Below are 20,823 nucleotides of genomic sequence, written 5' to 3' on the forward strand. Positions count from 1 at the left end.
TTTTGCCCATCATGTCTTGTAACTTCACTGAAAGAACTTGATCTCCCATAACTATGTCTAAAAACACTTGAACTATGTAAGAGTTGAAAGAAAAAGAGTTGAAAAAAATAGATAAAATATATTTATGAGATAATTTACAAATGTGATTACAGTATCAATTTATAGACTGTTTACAACCTAATTAAGGAAAGAAATAATAGGTAATGAAAACAAGATATAATGGATGATTAAAGTTGTACAAATAAAATCACTAACAAATCTGTCCTAATAAATAAAAAATGAAATCTGCACTTAATTACAAAATAATTCTCCTGATTATGCAACACTCTCCCTCAAGTTGGTAAATGTATATCTATGATTCTCAACTTGCAAGTAAGATCTTTGAATTGCTTTGTGCAAAGTCTGTTAGTAAACATATCTGCCAATTGGAGTCTTGAAGGAACGTACTCGGTGGCTATAAGACAATTATCCAACTTCTTCTTAATGTAATGTCGGTCTATCTCTACATGCTTTGTTCAATCATGTTGAAGTGGATTATGTGCAATACTAATGACGAACTTATAATCACACACCAAACCCATAGGAGCTTCATATTTTATTTTGAGATCATCGAGTATGATCTTCATCCATAATAGTTCACAAAGCCCTTGAGCCATACTCTAAATTCTGCTTTGCACTTGATCTTCCAACTACATTTTGTTTCTTGCTCCTCCATGTCACCAGATTTCCACCCAGGAACATGCAATAGCTTGTGGTGGATCTCTTATCAACAATTGATCCTACATAGTCAGCATCAGTATATATTTTCATGGATAAGTTTTCCCCTTTTTTGAATAGCAATCATTTCCCTGGAGAGGCTTTTAAGTACTGAATAATTCTATTTATTGCTTGCAAGTGTCTTTCTCTTAAATCATGCATGAATTGGCTAGCCACACTAACTGCATAAGCTATGTCTGGCCTAGTGTGTGATAGATAAAGGAGTTTTCCCACAAATCTTTGATATTGTGTCTTCTCCACCTTTCGATTTTCCTCATTATTCCCAATCCTATGATTTTGTTCTATTGGCAACTTCAGTGGTCTTGCAACCCAACTTACCAGTTTCTTTGAGGAAATCAAGGATGTATTTTCTTTGAGAAATAAAGATGTTCTGTCTAGAGTAAGCAACCTATATCCCAAGAAAGTACTTCAGCTTCCCAAGATCCTTCATCTCAAATTGAGCAGTCAGTCTCTCCTTCAAAGTTTGTTTTTCAATTTCATCATCACCTGTAATAATCATATCATCTACATAGACCAAAAGTAGGATGAGTTTACCATTCAGAGAATGTTTTATAAACATAGTATGGTCACTTTGGCTTTGTCGGTACCCCAAAGATACCATAGCTTGAGTAAGCCTTCCAAACCAAGCACGATGTGATTGTTTAAGATCATATAGGGCCTTCTTTAAGTCTGCCCACCTTATTCGCTTCATTAATAGCACCATAACTAGGTAGAATCTCCATGTATACTTCTTCCTCCAAGCTTCCATGCAAGAAGGCATTGTTAACGTCAAATTGATGCATCGCCCAACCAAAGTGTGTTGTCAGGGAGAGAATAATCCTGACTGTATTCATTTTTGCCACTGGAGCAAAAGTCTTCTCATAATAGATCCCATGGGTCTGAGTATACCCTTTTGCAACCAACCTTGCTTTATACCAATCCAGTGTGTCATCAGACTTATACTTAATTGTGTATATCCACCTACAACCCACTTCTTTCTTATCTTTTGGTCTCTCTACAATCTACCAAGTCTCATTCCTTTCAAATGCATTACCCACTGATTTCTTATCTTTTGGTCTCTCTATAATCTCCCAAGTCTCATTCCTTTTTAATGCACTCATTTCTTCATTCATGGCTCGAACCCAATTCTCATCTTTTAAGGCTTCTTGTACTGATGTAGGGATTCTAATAGAATCAGTAGCGAAAGAAAACTTCGATGCTGCATAGATAGTTTTTTTGTAGACACAAATTGGGATATAAGATATTTGGCAAAAGATCTTTTTTCTTTTCTCGAGGCAATAGGTAAATCATTTAGGTTAGGTTCAAAAGCAGTATTTAAGGTGTCCTCAAGAGTCTCACAGGTTCTTGTTCGACCAAGACGAGTTCTTGTTGCCTTCACTGATATTGTTTTCCAAAATATTAGTCTTTATTATTCTTCTCTGGTAATGATGTTGGTGCAGAGTCTTTGTCATCCACCCTAACAATGAAATCTTGCAACAAAGGAAAAGGTGGCAACTCAAGATTCTCAGCTTCTTGAATACTCTCCTCCTGAAGCTGAGAACTGGGAAAGAAAGACTCTATTTCATGAAAGGTGACATCCTTGGAAACATAAACTTTATGACTTTGAGAGTGATAACATTTGTACCCTTTTTGTTGGAGGCATAACCGATGAAGACACATTTGATGGCACGAGGATCTAACTTACCCCGATACGGACTATGAGCATGGAGAAAAGCAGAACAACCAAAGACACGATTTTGAAGACTAATCTACATGAGAATAGAAGGATAGAATGTGGTCATAAGCTGAATGAGTAACACCCTCTACAACCCGAGAGGGTAATCTATTAATCAAATAAGTGGCAATCAAGCCTTCTTCCCCAGTAAGATCTAGGAACAAACGTTTGGAAAAGTAAATCTCTAGTAACCTCAAAGAGATGGCGATTTTTCTTCCAGCAATCCCATTTTGTTGAGGAGTGTCCACACAAGTTAATTCATGAACAACTCCATTTTCCTAAAGGAACTTGGAAAGGTTTTGGTTCACATAATCTCTTCCATTATCAGAACGCAATCTCTTAATTGGACTTTCAAATTGTGTTTGAATCATTTTGTAAAACTTTACAAACAAGTGAAAAACTTCAAACTTATCTTTCGTGATGAATATCTAGGTAACCCGACAACAATCATCAATAAATGAAACAAACCATTTTGACCAGAGATATTAGGAATAGGTGAAGGTCCCCATACATATGAATGAATAAGATCAAAACATTTAGAACTTTTATTAGCATTGGGAAGAAAAGTTGTTCGATAGTGTTTAGCAAACTGACAAACATCGCAATGAAAAGACTGAGCAGACACTTTTGTAAATAAAACAGGAAATAAGGACTTGAGGGTACTAAATGGAGGATGACCAAGACGTATGTGTTGAAGCCATATTTGAGAGGATGACCGAGATTCACGTCCTTGCTAAAGATTAGAAGTGTGTGCCTGTAGTGTCCAAATAAAGCAGTGTAGGATGAAAAATAAGAGGAATAAGGTGTCATATGATCAGTAGAACTAAAGTCTATAATCCAGATATTTTCAGTACTAGAACCATTAAAGGATAAGAAAGTAGAACTCTTACCACTCATAGTCAAGGAATAATAGCTAGATGTCTTACTAAGGGAGTCCATGAGAGCTCAAAACCAACTAAGTTTTGCAAATTGGCAAACTTTGGTCTTGTTCACAAAAAAAGTTCGTCGGAAAAATTTTGCAGTTCTAGCAATCGGCGGTGGTGGTCGTCGACGATCAATGGCGGTGGAAGTAACAGTCAATGATGCAAGGTGGTGGTTAATGGAGAAAAGAGAAGGAAAAAACAAGTTGCAGCAATTAAGACTGTCCAAAAAAATAATTGCGGCAATGAAGGCTGCCCAAAAAAGTAATTGTAACAATGAAGGTTGCCCAAAAAAGTAATTGTAGCAATGAAGGCTGCTAAAAAAAAGATTGTAGAACCAGAGTCTCCCGTATCAGGAGCTCTGATACCAAGTTGAAAGAAATAGATAAAATATATTTATGAGATAATTTACAAATGTGATTACAATCTTAATTTATAGACTGTTTACAACCTAATTAAGGCAAAAAATAATAGGTAATGAAAGCAAGAAATAATTGGTGATTAAAGATGTACAAATCAAATCAAATCAAATCACTAACAAATCCGTCCAAATAAATAGAGAATGAAATATGCACTTAATTACAGAATAATTCTCCTGATTATGCAACAGTAAGGAAATAAAGAATTATTTTATTGATAGCAATCACACCAATTACACTCTCATCACCGTTATTTGTAACAAGCAAACTCTTAAGGAAATAATAATATGTTGAAAAAAATAAGAAGATCCTAAAGATATGTTCTCCTAATCACTATGGAGATATTCAGAATATTTGCATCCTAATAATTCATTATTTACAACACTCCAACCCAAGTTGGTAATTGAATAACAACTTTGTCAAGATTATCTTTAATGAAGTACATCTAACAATTTCAATATGTTTGCACTAGAATGAGATCTCCCGCTCTTTGCTTCTTCAGATTGCCAAACTTTCTCTAAGAAACAATACCCAAAGGTACACTTTTTGTCAGTAACAAAACCTACATAGTTTGCATTAGTCTATACCTTCAGGGTCAAAGTGTGTTCTTTTCTAAACAATAGCTTTTTGCTTACTTAGGCTTGACTTCAAGTATTGAAGAATTTTATCAATTTCTTGCATGCGTCTTTCTCTTGGATCAGGAATAAACTGGCTTACCAGACTAACTATATAGGCAATACCAAGTCTCGTATCTGATAGATTGTCATTTCATAAAAGAAAATCTATAGTCTGGAAACATCACCATTAGATTTGTCAACTCTAATGAATAATTGGTTGACATATATATCAATCATTTAAGAGTATCAAGGATCAATCATATTTGAAACAAGTTGGGCACATACTACTTATACACTCCAGTGCGAGGGGGAATGTTATAATTACAAAAATAAGGAGCAAATCCTATATGATTAGGAATACCTGGATTATATGTGTATTATTAGGAACACTTCTATTTATTCCCATGTCATATCTTTATTATTAGAGGATATCATATCTCCTCTATTTATTGTATTGATTCCATTTTCTCAAATAAATAAAGCATCCATATTGTCTCAAAAACACACAGTTTCAACTCATTTTGCATCTCTTTCCTATAGTTTAAAAAGTTGCTAAAGGTTTCAATTAGCAACCTAGGTTTGATTTAACTAAGATTTTTTCACCAATTATTAAGCCTATCTCTATTCGGTTTATTCTTACATTGGCTATTACTTATAGGTGGTGTATTCATTTCGATGTTCATAATGCATTCCTTAACAGTTTTCTCAATGACGTAGCTGTTGATACTTCTCATGTCTGTAAACTTCAAAAATGCTATTTTTGGACTTAAACAAGCTTTGTGTTTGGTTTGATCATCTTAAAACAACATTATTCCAATTTGGTTTCAAAGACAACAAGTATTTGTTGGTATATTTGTCTATAATCATCAATCTTACGAGGTATATTTGTTGGTATATGTTGATGCTATACAGTTCTCCTTCTTTGATGCATCATCTTATTATAAAAAAAGGGATTCCGGTTTTTCTCTAAAATTGCTTCATAATCTCGATTTCTTTCTTGGTATAGAAGTTCAACCTTAATCCAATGGGTCTCTTCTTATGTCTCAAACTAAATACATTAAGGACCTTTTTGCCATGTTTTTATAGATTTGTGGTGGGTGATCTTCAATATCTCAGTATCACTCGACCAGAAATATGTCTCTATACTAACAAAGTTTGTCAATTTGTGTCAACTCCTCTTTCTCTTCGGACTGTTGTAAAATGCATACTTCGATATTTGAAGGGAACTCTTATCGTAGTATCCAAATTACTCTATCTCTTCCTAATCAACTATAATGATTAAAGCTTTTTGTGGTAGAGACTAGGCCACTAATCCAAATGATCAATGGTTCACTTCCAGAGCAGCTATATTTCTTAGTTATACTTTAGTTACGTGGTGGTCTTGTAAGCAAACAATCGTTGCTAGATCTAGTACAGAAGTAAAATACTAAAGTCTTGCCTCTGCCACCACTGAACTTCTTTGGATTCAAACATTACTTAGTGAACTCGTTATTCCTCTGTTTTCCAATTGTTTACTGCGACAATCTCCGGTATTGTTATCTTTCTCAATCTCGGGTATTGTTATCTTTCTCATAATCCCATTCCACATGCGAAAACAAAGCACATAAAACTTGATATTTTCTTTGTTTGAGAAAGAGTGTTTGCCGAGCAACCGATAGTTCAACATATTCATGGTCATGGTTCATGATCAACGGGCAGACATTCTCACTAAAACTCTATCTCCTATAAAACTTCTTGTTTATTAGATCCAAGCTCGCAGTAGTTGATCTACACATTTATCTCACCTTGAGCATGTGGGGGTGCTAGAGATATTTCTCATTTCTGTTTATTCTCACTTATAAGTAGAGTTCCCTATTGCTCCTTAATAACATCCGTAATTCTCTGATCTATATAAACGTTTCTGTAACAAGAACTACAACACTTTTCAGTTCGGTAACATTTTGTTCGCTATCAGTTTTTTCATTCAATACAATGGTTCTCACAATTAAATCTAGCAATAATTCCATACATTACTCTCCCCTCCGAACTACTGTTTTGCATCAGAAGCTTCGAACTAAATCCAGTGCCAAATTATTTATTGATTACATTAAACTGATTTTATTTTTAAAAACTAAACATGTAAAACACTTTTTTTGTTACATAAGAAGCTCATCTCATTTGTATATGCATAGCAGTGCGCCGCTCTAACAAGAAAATGGGCTGCACAGTGTCCCTTCACAAAACTTTTATCTCAAAGTTCGAAAAAAGACTAAGGTTCTGCATGCAAGTATTTATCAATCTCCCAGCACAGAATGAAAGGTGAAGTTACAGTAAGGAATAGAAGAAAAAACTGACCCAATGTGATACCCAAATATAAAATTGGACATTGAAGCAACAAGAACGTGGGGAAAAGCAGGCAACCATCCCGAATCAAAACTTGCAGCGTTTTGACGCAATGGGAGCTTTTCTGGTCCTTCGTCATCGGGGGAATCGCGTTTGAGGGCTGAAACTAGGAGCCTATTAGAAGGGTGGCGAAAGGAGCAAATGAGATTGTGAGGTTTGGTTTTGGTTTTGGCTTTGTAGAAGGAAAGGAGTTTGCGAATTGGGTGGCAATGAGTAGAAACAATCGCTACTGAAACCGAATGAAGGGAATTCATCCTTCAAAACTGAAAAATTATAATCACCCTATATTCCTTCTTAAAACGATACTATGGGTTAAGATTGAAAGTGACAATAGAATCAAGTTTTATAAAGGACACCAAGAAACTCTTTACTTTGATTATTTATATTCTTTTCATACACCCGTAGTATAGTAGTAGGAATAGATCAAAATACTCCTCTTTATAAATATGGGTGATATAGGTACATTCACAATTTGTAGAACTTTTTAATTGTTTTTCATTTTTAATTTGATGAGCTGATAAGTAACAAAATAAAAACTCCACATGAAAAATGATTGAGTGCTGTGAAACCCTATATAATAAAGAGATGAAGTCATAATTGAAAACGATGAGTAAACAGAAACCGATAGTCTAATAATGGTCGGATTGAAGAAGAAAGAAGGATGAGAAATTGGTAAAGAAATTCAATATCAGCACTCAAGAAAGAAGCAAAACCACGTGATGGGGATGAACCATAAAGGTATGAAAGTATATTTTTTTTGCAACTTCCTTCACCCCATGCTTTCAACCTCCACCATCATATTTTATTAAGGTATAATTAACTTTTTAACCCTACATTTAGGTCATTATTCAATTTATTACATTGGTCTTTGAAAAAATTAATTTGCTTTTAAGATTTTAAAAAGTATGCAATTTGGTTCCTTCTCTTAACTGCGGATGATATGTGAGTGACATTGTTAGGCACACATGTCTCCACGTTAGAGTACACATTTTTCTCTCTCCTTTCTCCAGACCCTAACCATCTTCCTCTAGCTGCCACTTTCCCAACTATGGCTTGTTCTTCATCATTTAATCATATCTTACATCACAACCAAAAACAATTTTTATCCTTAATTTTTAACCCTTCAAACCCTTTCCTCAAATTCGCCATTTCATTTTCCTCTTTCTTCTATCCTCTTTCTTTGTTTCTGGTCACAATCTGAATTCACAATCTCCACATTAATTGATGGAAACCAAGTAGAGGATGCTCAAGCCCATGAAGCCCAAGCCCAACAAGGGGCCCAAGCCCATCAAGGGGTCCAAGCTCAACAAGGGGCCCAAGCCCAACGAATTACTAGGAGCATGGCAAGAGCTTTGGGACAAGAGTATAATAAAATGGCTCTTCTTATTTCTTTTGTAGAATAGGGGTGTGGATGTAATAAAAAGGTGTAAGTAGTAAGGGAGTCTAGGGGGGAGTGTAGATAGGAGCTTAGGAGGTGCCAATCTAGGAAGGAAAGTCACACTTCCTTCATTGTCTAGATTGGCGCCGAATTTCATTGCATTTGTGTGCCATTTAGCTTGCATTTTCAGCACCTCATAGGCTATAAATAAGGTGCTTCTCTTTGTATTTTTCATATTGAAATTTTATAGTAGAGAGACTATACTCAAATTTGGAGAGAATTTGTGAGGTTTGAGTCTTCTTCTTCTTTGCCTTATCTTGTGAGCTATGGTGAGCTTCAAGTGGTGGCACTCCATCATTTATCTTGGTTCAAGGTTCCAAGTGGCGTGAATGGCTTCTTCCAATTCTCAAAATCCAGCAAGCATCTTCCTATAAGTGTTCTTCTTCCTTTTCTTCAATTTTCCCATTTGGTAGTTTTTAATTCCTAGTGTTTCCTTCATTTTCTACCGTTTACATTTACTTTTCCAGCTTTGTTCTTTGTTTTCTTTTCGGTTCAGTAGCTAGCTTTTCAATTCTGTCCAGTTTTTAATTCTTGTTCTTCATTCCTTGTGTTTTGATTCCATTGACAATACATGGACTTCCATATGAGTCTTGGTTGGTGCTAAGTTTTGGTGAGTTCTTGAATTAGAACATTGATCCAATTCTAAAATAAAGTGCCTTTCAAATCCAGCTCAAGTTGCTCCTAAAAATGTCAAGAATCATGTGTTCTTGTAGTTACATTCACATCATTAATGGTATTTCAAAAGCTTATGGGAACATTGAGGCATTGCAGAACATTATGAATTTGATTTTTGGGGTATTGTAGAACATTCAACAAAAGAAAAGATTAAAAAAGATAGATAACATTAAAGTTGTGAGTGCTCAAAGACTCAACGAAGCATCTCGTGGCAGAGAGGTTGGGCAGAGGATGTGCGGTGGAGGAGGCGGAAAGCGCGTGGGGAGAAAGGATGTGTGGTGGTGGCAGCGAAGGATGCATCGACAGTTAGGAGATGCATGGTTGTTACACTGAGGATGACGAAAAGGGGGAGAGACTTAGGATTCATAACACGTGGACTCCACCTACGCACTACTGTCCCACATTATGTGTCACATCATCAGAAGTTAACGTCGTTGGTGGAAATTTAACAAAAGAGACTAAATTGTATATTTTTTAAAAAGCCTTGGTACCAAATTGTTTTTTTAAAAAATCACTGTAGTAAATTTAATATTACACTAAGGTAGTTACAAAAAGGTAGGGAACAAAAAGGTAATTACACCTTTATTAAATTTTAAAAAATACTTCAGAAAATGGATTTAGGTTTTGGTGTATATTAGTTGAAGTTCACTAAATCTTTATGGGGAAGTTCTTCGTGTTTCTTACTTTGGTGGTTGGTTATTATGGTGGTTAATGGTATCGTTTAGAAGATGCATTATAGATTGTACAATTTGAAAGATGTTCTTGGATCTTGAAATACCTTCTAATTTGTACCGTCCATAATGCATCTTCTAGATGATACAATCTAGAAGGTAATTTTGGATCCATAAATACTTGATCAAGGTCAGAAATTTTGACTTAGATTTAAAAAAATGCTTCACTTGTGATTTGAAATATTCATTTTAATCATTGATAAAATTATAATAAAGGTCTTATTTATCATTGATTATTTTGTGTACTTTAGGAGAGTAATTGTTGAATTGTGGAGATGGAATTCCAATTTTGAAGCAAAATATCGATGAAGTAAATAAAATGTTCGATATGAAAGTGATAAAAAACGAAGTTTGCGTGATGTGAAAATGAGGTGGGCGGAGGTGATTGTGTTAGGGATTTAACACAGATGAGGTAAACTAAATTTCATTGATTTCTGTAATAAATTTGACAAGGCATGTAATTATGTTGTAATGTATTTGTAGGTTTTTGTTGGCTTTGGACTTAGTTTTGTGATTGTAATAATTAGATATGACAAAGCAAATGGGAAAAATGGCAGATAGACATTTGTTATTGTTGGGTCTATTAGTGTCTAAGTTCAAGAAGGGAGGGGTGAATTGAGCTTATAAAATTTTCGCAAGATCACACAATTTTCAGTATACCAGAGACAAAAAGAACAGATTGATTTTACATGAAACAGATTGATTCTTCAGAGCAATCTAGCACAATTTGACTTTGTTCAAATTAAAATTGTAATCAGCAGAGAGCTATAACAGAATCAGATTAATTTGATTTTATAAGTATGAAGAATACAGCTATGCCAAGAAATCAATCAACTTCATTCAACACAAGGTTTTAATGAGAATGAATCTTCTTCAGGTTTTAATGAATAGACAATTTGTTTTTCAAATCAATTAAAACAGTATATACAGCTGCCTTGTTTGAGATTAGAAAGCTTTAACAACTCAGGAAGAACAGTTCTTATTTAAACCCAGAATTAACAGATTCAATTTCAAAAGAACAGATTTAGTTCTTGACAGAATTAAGCAACACCAGAAATCAGTGCAGGGATGAGAAGAAAAGGCACACAAGTTTTTATACTGGTTCACTCATACAGAGCTACATCCAGTCTCACCTTACCCCAAGGTGGAATCCACTAAAAAACAGTACCAATTACTTACAAACACAGCAGTTCTTGAACACTCCAAGAACAACACAAACAATGCTGAAAAACCCTATTTCAGCACACCTTGCACTCCAAGAAACCCTATCAAAGAGTGAATAACACTTACACCTTTACAAATCATAATAAAGGAAAGATTACACCTGAAAAGAAGATGCAAGAACTCAAAACCAGTAGTTCAATTTGCTGCAGAACTGCACCAGCACCTTCACCAAGATCAAAGGTTTCCTAGAACAAGCACACTTGAAAATCTCTTTGGAAAACCTTTCAAAAATCTTTCAATCCTTCTTCTCACATGGAAATTGTTTGATCTCTGTCAAAAACGTAATTACTCAGCACACCCTCATGTGAGAGAGACTTTTCTTTATATAGAAAACAGTTTCTAACTTCTTTTCAAAAACCAGTTGAAAAGCAGTTATGAAAACAACAGATTCATTTTTGAACTTAACAGATTTATTTTGTGAAAAACCGCCAACTCAGCTAACTGAAATAACTGTATGAGTTGTACCTTTGGTGCCCTAACTAACTTGTGAAAAACCTTTCAACTGACCAAAGGGCAAACCGATTCTTTCACAGTGAAACAGATTAAATGAAGGCAAAAAGGCCAGCTCAGCTTTAACTGAAATAACGAACTAAGCTTTGCCTGTTGTGCCCTAACAGAATTTTAGAAAAGCCTTTTAACAGAGAAGAAATAAACAGATTCTTTCTCCATAAAACATATTTATTTGTGTACTTATTTAAAACTTTTTAAAACACTTTAAAAAGCTTTTGAAAAACCATTTAACCACATCATGTGCTTGATCTAGACTTGGTTAGGCATCTAGGATAGGTCACATAGCAAAAGGCAATCATACACAATTACAAGCCTAATTACAAATGAATCTAAAAACCTATTACAATCTTCAAAGCACTCAAGCTATTTTCTTCATCAAACACCCATCAAGCCTTGGTAGGGAAGAAGCTTCCTCCAGCTTCAACAATCTCCCCCTGTTTGATGGAGACAAATTCCCTTTGCTTTGCACAGCTTTGAAGAAAGATCATGACCAAATCTGTACAATACTATATACCAGAAAAAAATACACAGGTGTCAAGGCAGAACAAACAGATTTAGAATTGATGTACCTGCAGATTTACCATCTGAATCATATCAGCAACCTCTGTGAATATCATCTGCAGAACCTGTACCAGGATATTCTTCTCCCCCTTTGGATTCATGAAACAGAATGGGAGCACAGGATACCAAAGAACAATAATAGCCATACATAACAGTTCAAATAACACCAACATAGAGGTCCATTACAAACCACAAATCAGCTAAAAAACCAGTGCAGAATAAAAACAATACTGATTAATCCCAAATTGTTCAAAAACATATAAAAGATAAAGACTTAAAAATAGGATCACTTGTTGTTGTAATAGAGCTCAGCTAGCTGCACTTGAACTCCTTCAAGTTGGTCATCCAAGTGTTGAAATCTGGAGTAAGTCATTTCATAGTGTGCCTTATGCTCATCTGTGAGTGTGTCCAGCCTGCTTAGCACCTGTCTTTCAAACATAGACAGAGGTTCACCTCTGTACTCAGGTTCCTCATATGCAACCATTGCATTTTGACTTGTAGCAGCAATATCTTCATGTCCAGCAGAGTGTACTGGTGATGCATCCATATTCTGCACTCCATCAGCATTTTCTTCTTCATTTTCAGCCCTGTTTGCAGCATTCCTCCTAAACACCAGCTGTCATCCTCCTTTTGAAAGCCCATCTTGAGAAGAGTGGAGTTGTCTATCTCACTTGCTGCCTTAATTGTGTCATTTCTTTCATTTGTAGTGTCAACTTCAAAGTAATCAATTAGCTTTGACACAAAAATTGCATATGGAAAGCGATAGTCTGGTAACCTTGTGGATTTGAGCATATGCTCTACCATAGTACTCACCCAGTTTACCTTGAGTTGATTCATGATGCAGTACAGCAAAATCAAGTCCTCTTCATGGAGAGTTGCATGATTACTTCCTCTTGGAGTAAGCTGCCAAGCAATGATGTAGGCAAGGAGTCTTGGAATGATTGTGAGATTTCCAGCATGAAATCTAGCCACTGGTTCAACAAGATTCCTCACACAACTTCTGTAAAACTGCATCTTGTTGAATCCCTGAATTCCAGCAGTGTTACCTTTGCTTACCTTCATTTCAGAGTACTTGATTCCTCCCACATTGCTCCATATTTTTCTTGTAATCTTCAGCTTCACACCTTTCACATGGGAGACCAGATTTTTGCCATCTTGAACCAAGTTGCTGTAGAATACTTTCACCAAATCTGGATAGACATTTCCAGTCATTTCTAGGAAGTTCTTCAGCTTTTGATGCTTGAGCAAGGTTTGTCAGCCAAGAAAATTCCAGCACTTTGGGCGCATTGACTTGCTTCCTGCTTGTCTCATGGATGTACCTTGTCATTGCTTCAGAATCTCCAGCAAACCATTTCTCTAGAATACCTTGGTTGCTGCTGGATTGCTCCTTGGATTTCTTCTTTCTGTGTGATGAGGATGCCATGCTCAATCTGTTTTTCCCTGCACCAGTTTATTAATATACAATTCTAAAAAAAAACAGCACAGATTATCACTTAGAACAGAAATGAAACCTGTGGTGAAGCAAGTGTGAACCTAGACAGCTTATAGCACAAGTGAGAAGGTGTGAGAGAAAAGCTAAATTGTGCTAGGTTTATATAGGATTATTAAACCAAATTTGAAAATCACAGATGTTAATGAAGGGCAATTTGATCAGATTTTGGAAATTATGAATTTTGAAGAAAAATCAAATCTCTCAGATATGCTACAGATTTTATTCCAATGGTGCAGCAGGTTCAGGTGTGGATTCACGTAAGAATATCTTGGAACCTGATTTTGGCACATCAAATCTGTTGCATCTACACAAAATCCAATTAGTTAGGATACCCACACATTAATTGGCATAGACCTGCTGGTCAATAACCGTAAAAGCAGTCAACAATAAAGTGAGAGAGAGAAAAGTAAATCTTTATCTTTCCTAGTCACTGCAGTGATTTCTGAAACAGGGAACAAAACATGTTTAATCATAAAACAACAGATTGAAAGTTCTTGCATATTCTTTCAGGTGTTATCCTTCCTTATTCATTCTTGCAAAAGGTGTTAGTGTAAGTCACTCTTTGATAGGGTTTCTTGGAGTGCAAGGTGTGTTGAAATAGGGTTTTTCAACTTTGGTTGTATTATTCTTGTAGAGTTCAAGAACTGTTGTGTGTTGTAATTGATTGCAACTGATTTTTTAGTGAATTCCACCTTAGAGTAAGGTGAAACTGGATGTAGCTCATTATGAGTGAACCAGTATAAAGTGTGCTTGCATTATTCTTCTCATCTCTGCACTCATTTCTGATATTTTGAATAATCTGTCAAGAAAGAAATCTGTTCATTTAAAATGGAACCTGTTATTTCTGGGTTTACTCAAATTGTTCTTCGTGATCTGGAAAATTTCTTTAATCATAAACAAAGCCTTCTGAATCTGTGTAATTAACTAAGTTGAGGACAAATAGTTTCTTCATAAAATCTTTGTTAATGATTCACGTTTTTTAAGGAATTGTATTAAAAGAATTTGGTTGATATTTTGAAATAAATCTTGTTCTTAGAGCTGTTAGAAAATTAACTCATCTGGTTTTGTAAAATTCTTTTGTTTGATCTCAATCCTAATCTGAACAAGTTCTGGTTTTCTTAAAGTGTATTGAAAATTAAATCTGTTCTTTTCAAAATCAATCTGTTCTTTTTCTCCTAAAATTCTGTGAACCAGTTTGTGTTTGCAAAAATTTTATAACTTCAATTCACCCCCCCCCCCCCCGAACTTAGACACTAATAGACCCAACAATTGGTATCAAGAGCTAGGACTTGTATTTTACTCAAGTTTGTGCATTATGTCTGAGTTTAAAATGCTTTTTGTTAAATGTACGTCTATTAAATGACCTCCTATGTTTGGTGGTGTGAATTATGCATTCTGGAAAATTAGAATGAAAATCTTCATGGAATCTATTGACATGGGTATTTGGGATGCAGTGGCCAATGGACCTTTTGTACCTATGCAGGTTGTGAGATTGGAGTGAAAGTGAAAGGAAGAAGGCTCAGTATGACTCTTTTGCCAAGAACATTATCACTTCTGCATTGAATATGGATGAGTTCTTTAGAGTGTCTCAATGCAACTCGGCCAAGGAGATGTGGGAAGTGCTAGAAGTAACTCATGACGGCATGGATGATGTGAAACGAGCAAGGAAGCACTCACTCATTCAAGAATATGAACTTTTCAGGATGTAATCAGAAGAAAGTATTGCAGATGTACAAAAATGATTTACACATATTGTAAATCATCTCACTGGACTAGGTAAGGTCTTTGACAAGGAAAAGCTCAACATAAAGGTGTTGAAATGCCTTGACAGGAGTTGGCAGCCTAAGGTAACAACAATCTCTGAATCCAAAGATTTATCCAAGATGTTCATTGCTGCATTGTTTGGAAAATTGATGGAGCATGAGCTAGAACTCAAAAGATTGAAAGAACGAGAAACAATGGAGAAAAGATCTAAAGGAATTGCTTTGAAGACTACCATAGAACATAATACAAGTGAGGAATAGGAGAATCCTGAACATGATGAGACCTTGAGTCTGCTCACCAGAAAATTCAGCAGATTTCTTAAAAGGAAGAACCGAGACAGAACTCAACAAAGAAAAAGGTACTCAAAATCCAATGACTCAAATTCTTCTAGTTATACTTCCTTTGGTTATGGTAAACCAGGTCACATAAAGATTGATTGTCCAAACAATCAAAACAAAGAAAAATCAGCAAACAAGAAGAGTGAAAGAGGCAAAGGAAAAAGAGCATATATCTCTTAGGAAGAAAATGAAGTCTCTTCAACAAGTGACTCCTCAATTGGAAGTGAAGAAGCAAATTTGTGCTTCATGGTGAATGATGAAGGATCAATCTCTGATTTAGGGAGCGACTTTTCCACTGATTCTGAAAGTTATGATTACTTGTTAATTTCCTTTAAGGAAACACATGATGAAGCAAACAGATTGGCTATCATATGTAACAAACTGAACAAAGTAAACAGGGTACTTGAACCTAAGCTTGAGTCACTTGAGGAAGAATCACATAAAGCTAAAATTGATTTGGTTAGTCTTGAATTGACATGTTTGCAAGCATCTATAAAAACTTGTGAAAATTGTAAGAAGCTGGAAAAACAAGTTGAATATTTGCTGAAAACCTTATCAAATTTCACCAAAGGAAGAGAAAATCTTGAAACATTGCTGGGATCTTCAACCACAATTGAGAATGTCTTATATGTAGAAGGACTAAAGCATAGTCTTCTAAGTATTAGCCAACTGTGTGACAAGGGCTACAAGGTGTTGTTCACAAGTAAAAGGGTAAACAACATCTATCTCTTAGATATTATGAATAATTGCTCTGAAAATGAATGTTTGCTATCAAAAAGTGATGAGTCTTGGCTGTGGCACAAGAGGTTAGCTCATATCCATGCAAATCACTTGAATAAATTGAAATCTAAGGATCTTGTTTCTGGTTTACCAAATATAAGGTTTCAGAATAGCAGATTGTGTGATTCATGTGTAAAGGGTAAACACATAAGAACTTCTTTTAAAACAAAGGATGTGGTTTCTACAAATAAAGCTTTGGATGTTCTGCATATGGATTTGTTTGGACCTTTTAGGACTGCTAGTTTAGCTGAAAACTTCTATGCTTTGGTAATTGTTGATGATTTCTCAAGATATACATGAACTCTCTTTCTTGCTTCTAAAAATGATTCATATAAAGCTTTTAAGAAACTAGCTAAAGTTCTACACAATGAAAATGAAAATAACATAAAACAAATTCGTAGTGATCATGGGGGAGAGTTTCAAAATGTAAAGTTTGATAGGTTTTGTGAAAAACATGGGATCATACATAGCTATTCTGCTCCTAGGACACCCCAACAAAATGGTGTAGTTGAAAGGAAGAATAAATCTCTAGAGGAATTAGCTAGGACCATGTTAAATAAATCTAATCTACCTAAATATTCTTAGGCAGATGCAGTATTCACTGCTTCTTATGTGCTTAACAAAACTTTGATTAGACCTATTCTTAAGAAAACTCCTTATGAATTGTATAAAGGTAGGATGCCTAATCTTAGTCATCTTTGGTTGCAAATGCTTTATTTTGAATAATGGCAAAGATAATCTAGGCAAATTTGATCCTAAATTTGATGAAGCAATACATATTGGCTATGCTATTAATGCACATGCTTACAGGATGTATAACAAAAGATTGCTTACTGTGGAAGAATCTATGAATGTGGTGTTTGATAAATCTGATTCAAGTGTTGCAAAGAATCTGTTGTGAATGCAGGATTACCTAAAGAGTGGAAGACTCCAAGGGATCTTACACTTGACAATGTGATTGGAAAAATTGAGAAAGGAGTCTCAACAAGGAATTCTCTTAACAATTTCTGCAAGATAATGGCCTTTGTTTCACAAGTAGAGCCTAAAAATCTGGAGGAAGCTCTACAAGACAGCAACTAGATAGCAACTATGAAAAAAGAGCTAAATCAGTTTGAATACTATGAAGTATGGTCCTTAGTTCCAAGAACACCTGAGATGAATATCATAGGAACCAAATGGGTGTACAGGAACAAGATGGATGAACATGGGGCTATCACCAGAAATAAAGCAAGGCTGGTTGCTAAAGGATATAACCAAGAAGAGGGAATAGATTTTGATGAAACCTATATGCACCAGTAGCACGACTAGAAGCTATCAGACTACTCTTAGCATTTTCCAGCATAAAAGGATTCAGGTTATTCCAAATGGATATTAAGAGGGCATTCTTAAATGGATATATTAATGAAGAAGTGTTTGTCTCTTAGCCTCCAGGATTTGAAGACTACAAAAATTCAGAGCATGTGTACAAGTTTAAGAAGGCACCTAAACAAATGGTATGAAAGGCTAAGTGAATTTCTGCTCTCTCAAGGTTATGACAATGACACCTCTGATGAAACCTTGTTCATAAAGAAAGAAAAGACATTATACTTGTGCAAGTCTATGTGGATGACATCATCTTTGGATCCACAAATGAAGAAATGTGTGAAGCTTTTGTAGAAGCAATGAAAAGTGAATTTGAGATGTCAATGTTGGGAGAAATGAATTTCTTCCTTTGACTGCAAGTTAAACAACTCAAGGATGGAACTTTCATAAATCAAGCAAAGTACTGCAAGGAATTGCTTAGGAAGTTTGAGATGGACCAATGCAAAGCAATCAGCACTCCAATCTCAACAAACTGCCAATTGGACCAGGATTATGCAGGAAAATCAGTGGATCAATCAAAATACAGGAGTTTAATTGGTTCTTTACTATACTTAACTGCTAGTAGGCCTGACATTATGTTTGTTGTGTGCTTATGTGCTAGATATCAATCTGATCCAAAGGAATCACACTACAATGCAGCTAAGAGAATTCTGAAATCCTTGCAAGGGACTAAAGATGTTGGACTATGGTAACCAAACAATGTTTCCTTGAACTTAATTGGTTTTTCATATTCTGATTTTGTAGGTTGCAAGGTTGATATGAAAAGCACAAGTGGAACTTGTCACATGCTTGGGTCAAGTCTAATCTCTTGGCATTACAAGAAACAAGCATGTGTTTCTCTTTCTACAGTAGAGGCAGAATACATAGCTGCTGGAAGTTGTTGTGCTCAAACACTATGGCTAAGGCAACAACTAAATGACTTTGAAATTCTTTTAAATAAGATACCTATCAACTGCGATAACACCAGTGCCATAAATATGTTTAAGAATCCTGTTATGCTTTCAAGAACTAAACATATTGAAATTAGACATCATTTCCTAAGAGAGCATACAGTTAATGGAACTTGTGATATTAAATTCATTGGTACTAAATTTCAATTGGTTGACTTGTTCACTAAACCTCTTGCTAAAGATAGGTTTTATTTTCTATTAAACGAATTGGGTATTATTAGCTTAAATTGTTCATTGCAGTAAAAATTTAAATTTGTTCTCTCATGTTGTAACGTGTTGATTTTCTTGTTTCAGAATCACAACTGTGACTAGGAAAGAGAAATAATTACTTTTCTCTCTCTCCTTGACCATTGACTGCTTTTATGGTTATTGACCAACAGATTTATGACATTCATGTGTGGAAATCCTAACTGGTTTGATACTTTGATTATGCAACAAATTTGATTTGTTAAGCATAAACATGTTTCCAATATATTCTTGCATCATTCAAAATTGCACCCTTCTGTACTACATGGAATCAAATTTCTATTGCATCTGTTTCTCTTGATTTTTCTTTCAAACCTGTGACTCTTGAAGTTTGATATGTGCTCTATATAAATCTGGTTTATATCAATTGTATTTCACATTTTCCCTTCTTTACTGCAAGCTGTCCAGATTCACAATTTGTTGGTTACCAGTTTATTCTTTTAATGTTCATCATATGAATTTTGCACTAACATTTCTTCTAGTTGGAACTATTTCTCTTGGTGAATAGGTGCAGATAAAAACATATTGAGCAATGGCATCCTCTTCACACAGGAAGAAGAAATCCAGAGAGCAACCTAACAGCACCCAAGGTATTTTGGAAAACTGGTTTGCTGGAGATTCTGAAGTTGTGACAAGGTTCATACATGAGACAAGCAGAAAGCAAATCAATGTACCTAAGGTGTTATGAAAATCTGACAGAAGCAAAAACCCTATTCAAGCATCAAAAACTGAAAAGCTTTCTGGAAATGACTGGAAATGTCTATTCAGACCTAGTGAAGGTGTTCTATAACAACCTTGTACAAGATGACAAGAATCACTAGAGAAATCTGGAGCAATGTTGGTGGAATCAAGTACTCATGGCTGAAAGTGAGCAAATGGAACACTGCTGAGATTCGAGGGTTTAACAAGATGTAGTTTTATAAAAGTTGTGTGATGAATCCTACTGAACCAGTGGTTAGGTTTCATGCAGGTAATTTGACTTTAATTCCAAGACTCTTAGCTCACATCATTGCTTGGCAACTCACTCTTAGAGGGAGCAATCATGTTGTTCTTCATGAAGAAGACTTAATACTACTTTACTTCATAATCAATCAAATCAAGGTAAACTGGGAGAGTACTATGGTAGAACACATGCTCAAATCCACAAGGCTCCCTGATTACCGATTTTCATATGCAATATTTGTTTCCAAAATAATTGACTATTTTGAAGTGGATACTACAAATGAAAGAAATGATACTATCAAAGCAACAAGTGAGATGGAATTCTACTCTCATGAAAATGGACTTTCATAAGGAGGAAGACAACTGGGTTTTCAAAAGAAATGATGCTTGTAGAGCTGAGCATGAAGCCTCTAATCATGGAGATGCAGAGGAAGAGAATGTTGGAATGCATAGGGAAGATGAAATTGTGCATCACTCATCATCACACAAGGTGGAATCACCAACTCAACCATTTATGCAACACATGGAGGAATCACCAGTTCATTCTTTCATGAATGAAGATGTTGTTGCCACAAACTACAATGCATTGGTTGCATACCAAGAACCTGAATAAAGAGGTGAACCTCTATCAATGTTCGAAAGACAGGTTCTGGACAGACTGGACACACTCATAGATGATCAAAAGACCTATTTTGAAATGACTCAAGCTAGGTTTCAGCACTTAGACTATCAAATTGAAGGGGTCCAGGAGCAGCTAGCTGAACTTTACTACAAGCACATGTGATCCTTTTCAAATCTTTCTCTTTTATGTCTTGTTGAACAATTTGTTTTCTACTTTTCTACATTGGTTGTGTTTTAATTTCTGGACTGTAATAGCACTTTATGGTGTTTCATTTTAAACTATCATGTATGGCTATGGTGTGTTTCTTTTTATTCCATGCTCCCATTCTGTTTAATGAATACAAAGGGGGAAAAGAATAG

The 20,823-nt window shown here is 35.3% G+C and overlaps 1 protein-coding gene across 1 annotated transcript in view; it reads right to left on the minus strand.

Moving 5' to 3' along the window:
* LOC137816903 (probable plastidic glucose transporter 1) overlaps positions 1-7,236 on the minus strand; it is a 31,272-nt gene extending 24,036 nt beyond the window's left edge. Inside the window, exon 1 of the mRNA XM_068620074.1 lies at positions 6,782-7,236. Within this exon, the coding sequence (XP_068476175.1) occupies positions 6,782-7,083 (302 nt within the window). The 5' untranslated portion in view covers positions 7,084-7,236. The remainder of the gene's footprint in view (positions 1-6,781) is intronic.
* Between the last annotated feature and the right edge of the window lie 13,587 nt (positions 7,237-20,823).

This window comes from Phaseolus vulgaris, unplaced genomic scaffold, assembly GCF_000499845.2.
Source record: "Phaseolus vulgaris cultivar G19833 unplaced genomic scaffold, P. vulgaris v2.0 scaffold_13, whole genome shotgun sequence".
In the NCBI taxonomy this organism is placed as follows: Eukaryota; Viridiplantae; Streptophyta; class Magnoliopsida; order Fabales; family Fabaceae; genus Phaseolus; species Phaseolus vulgaris.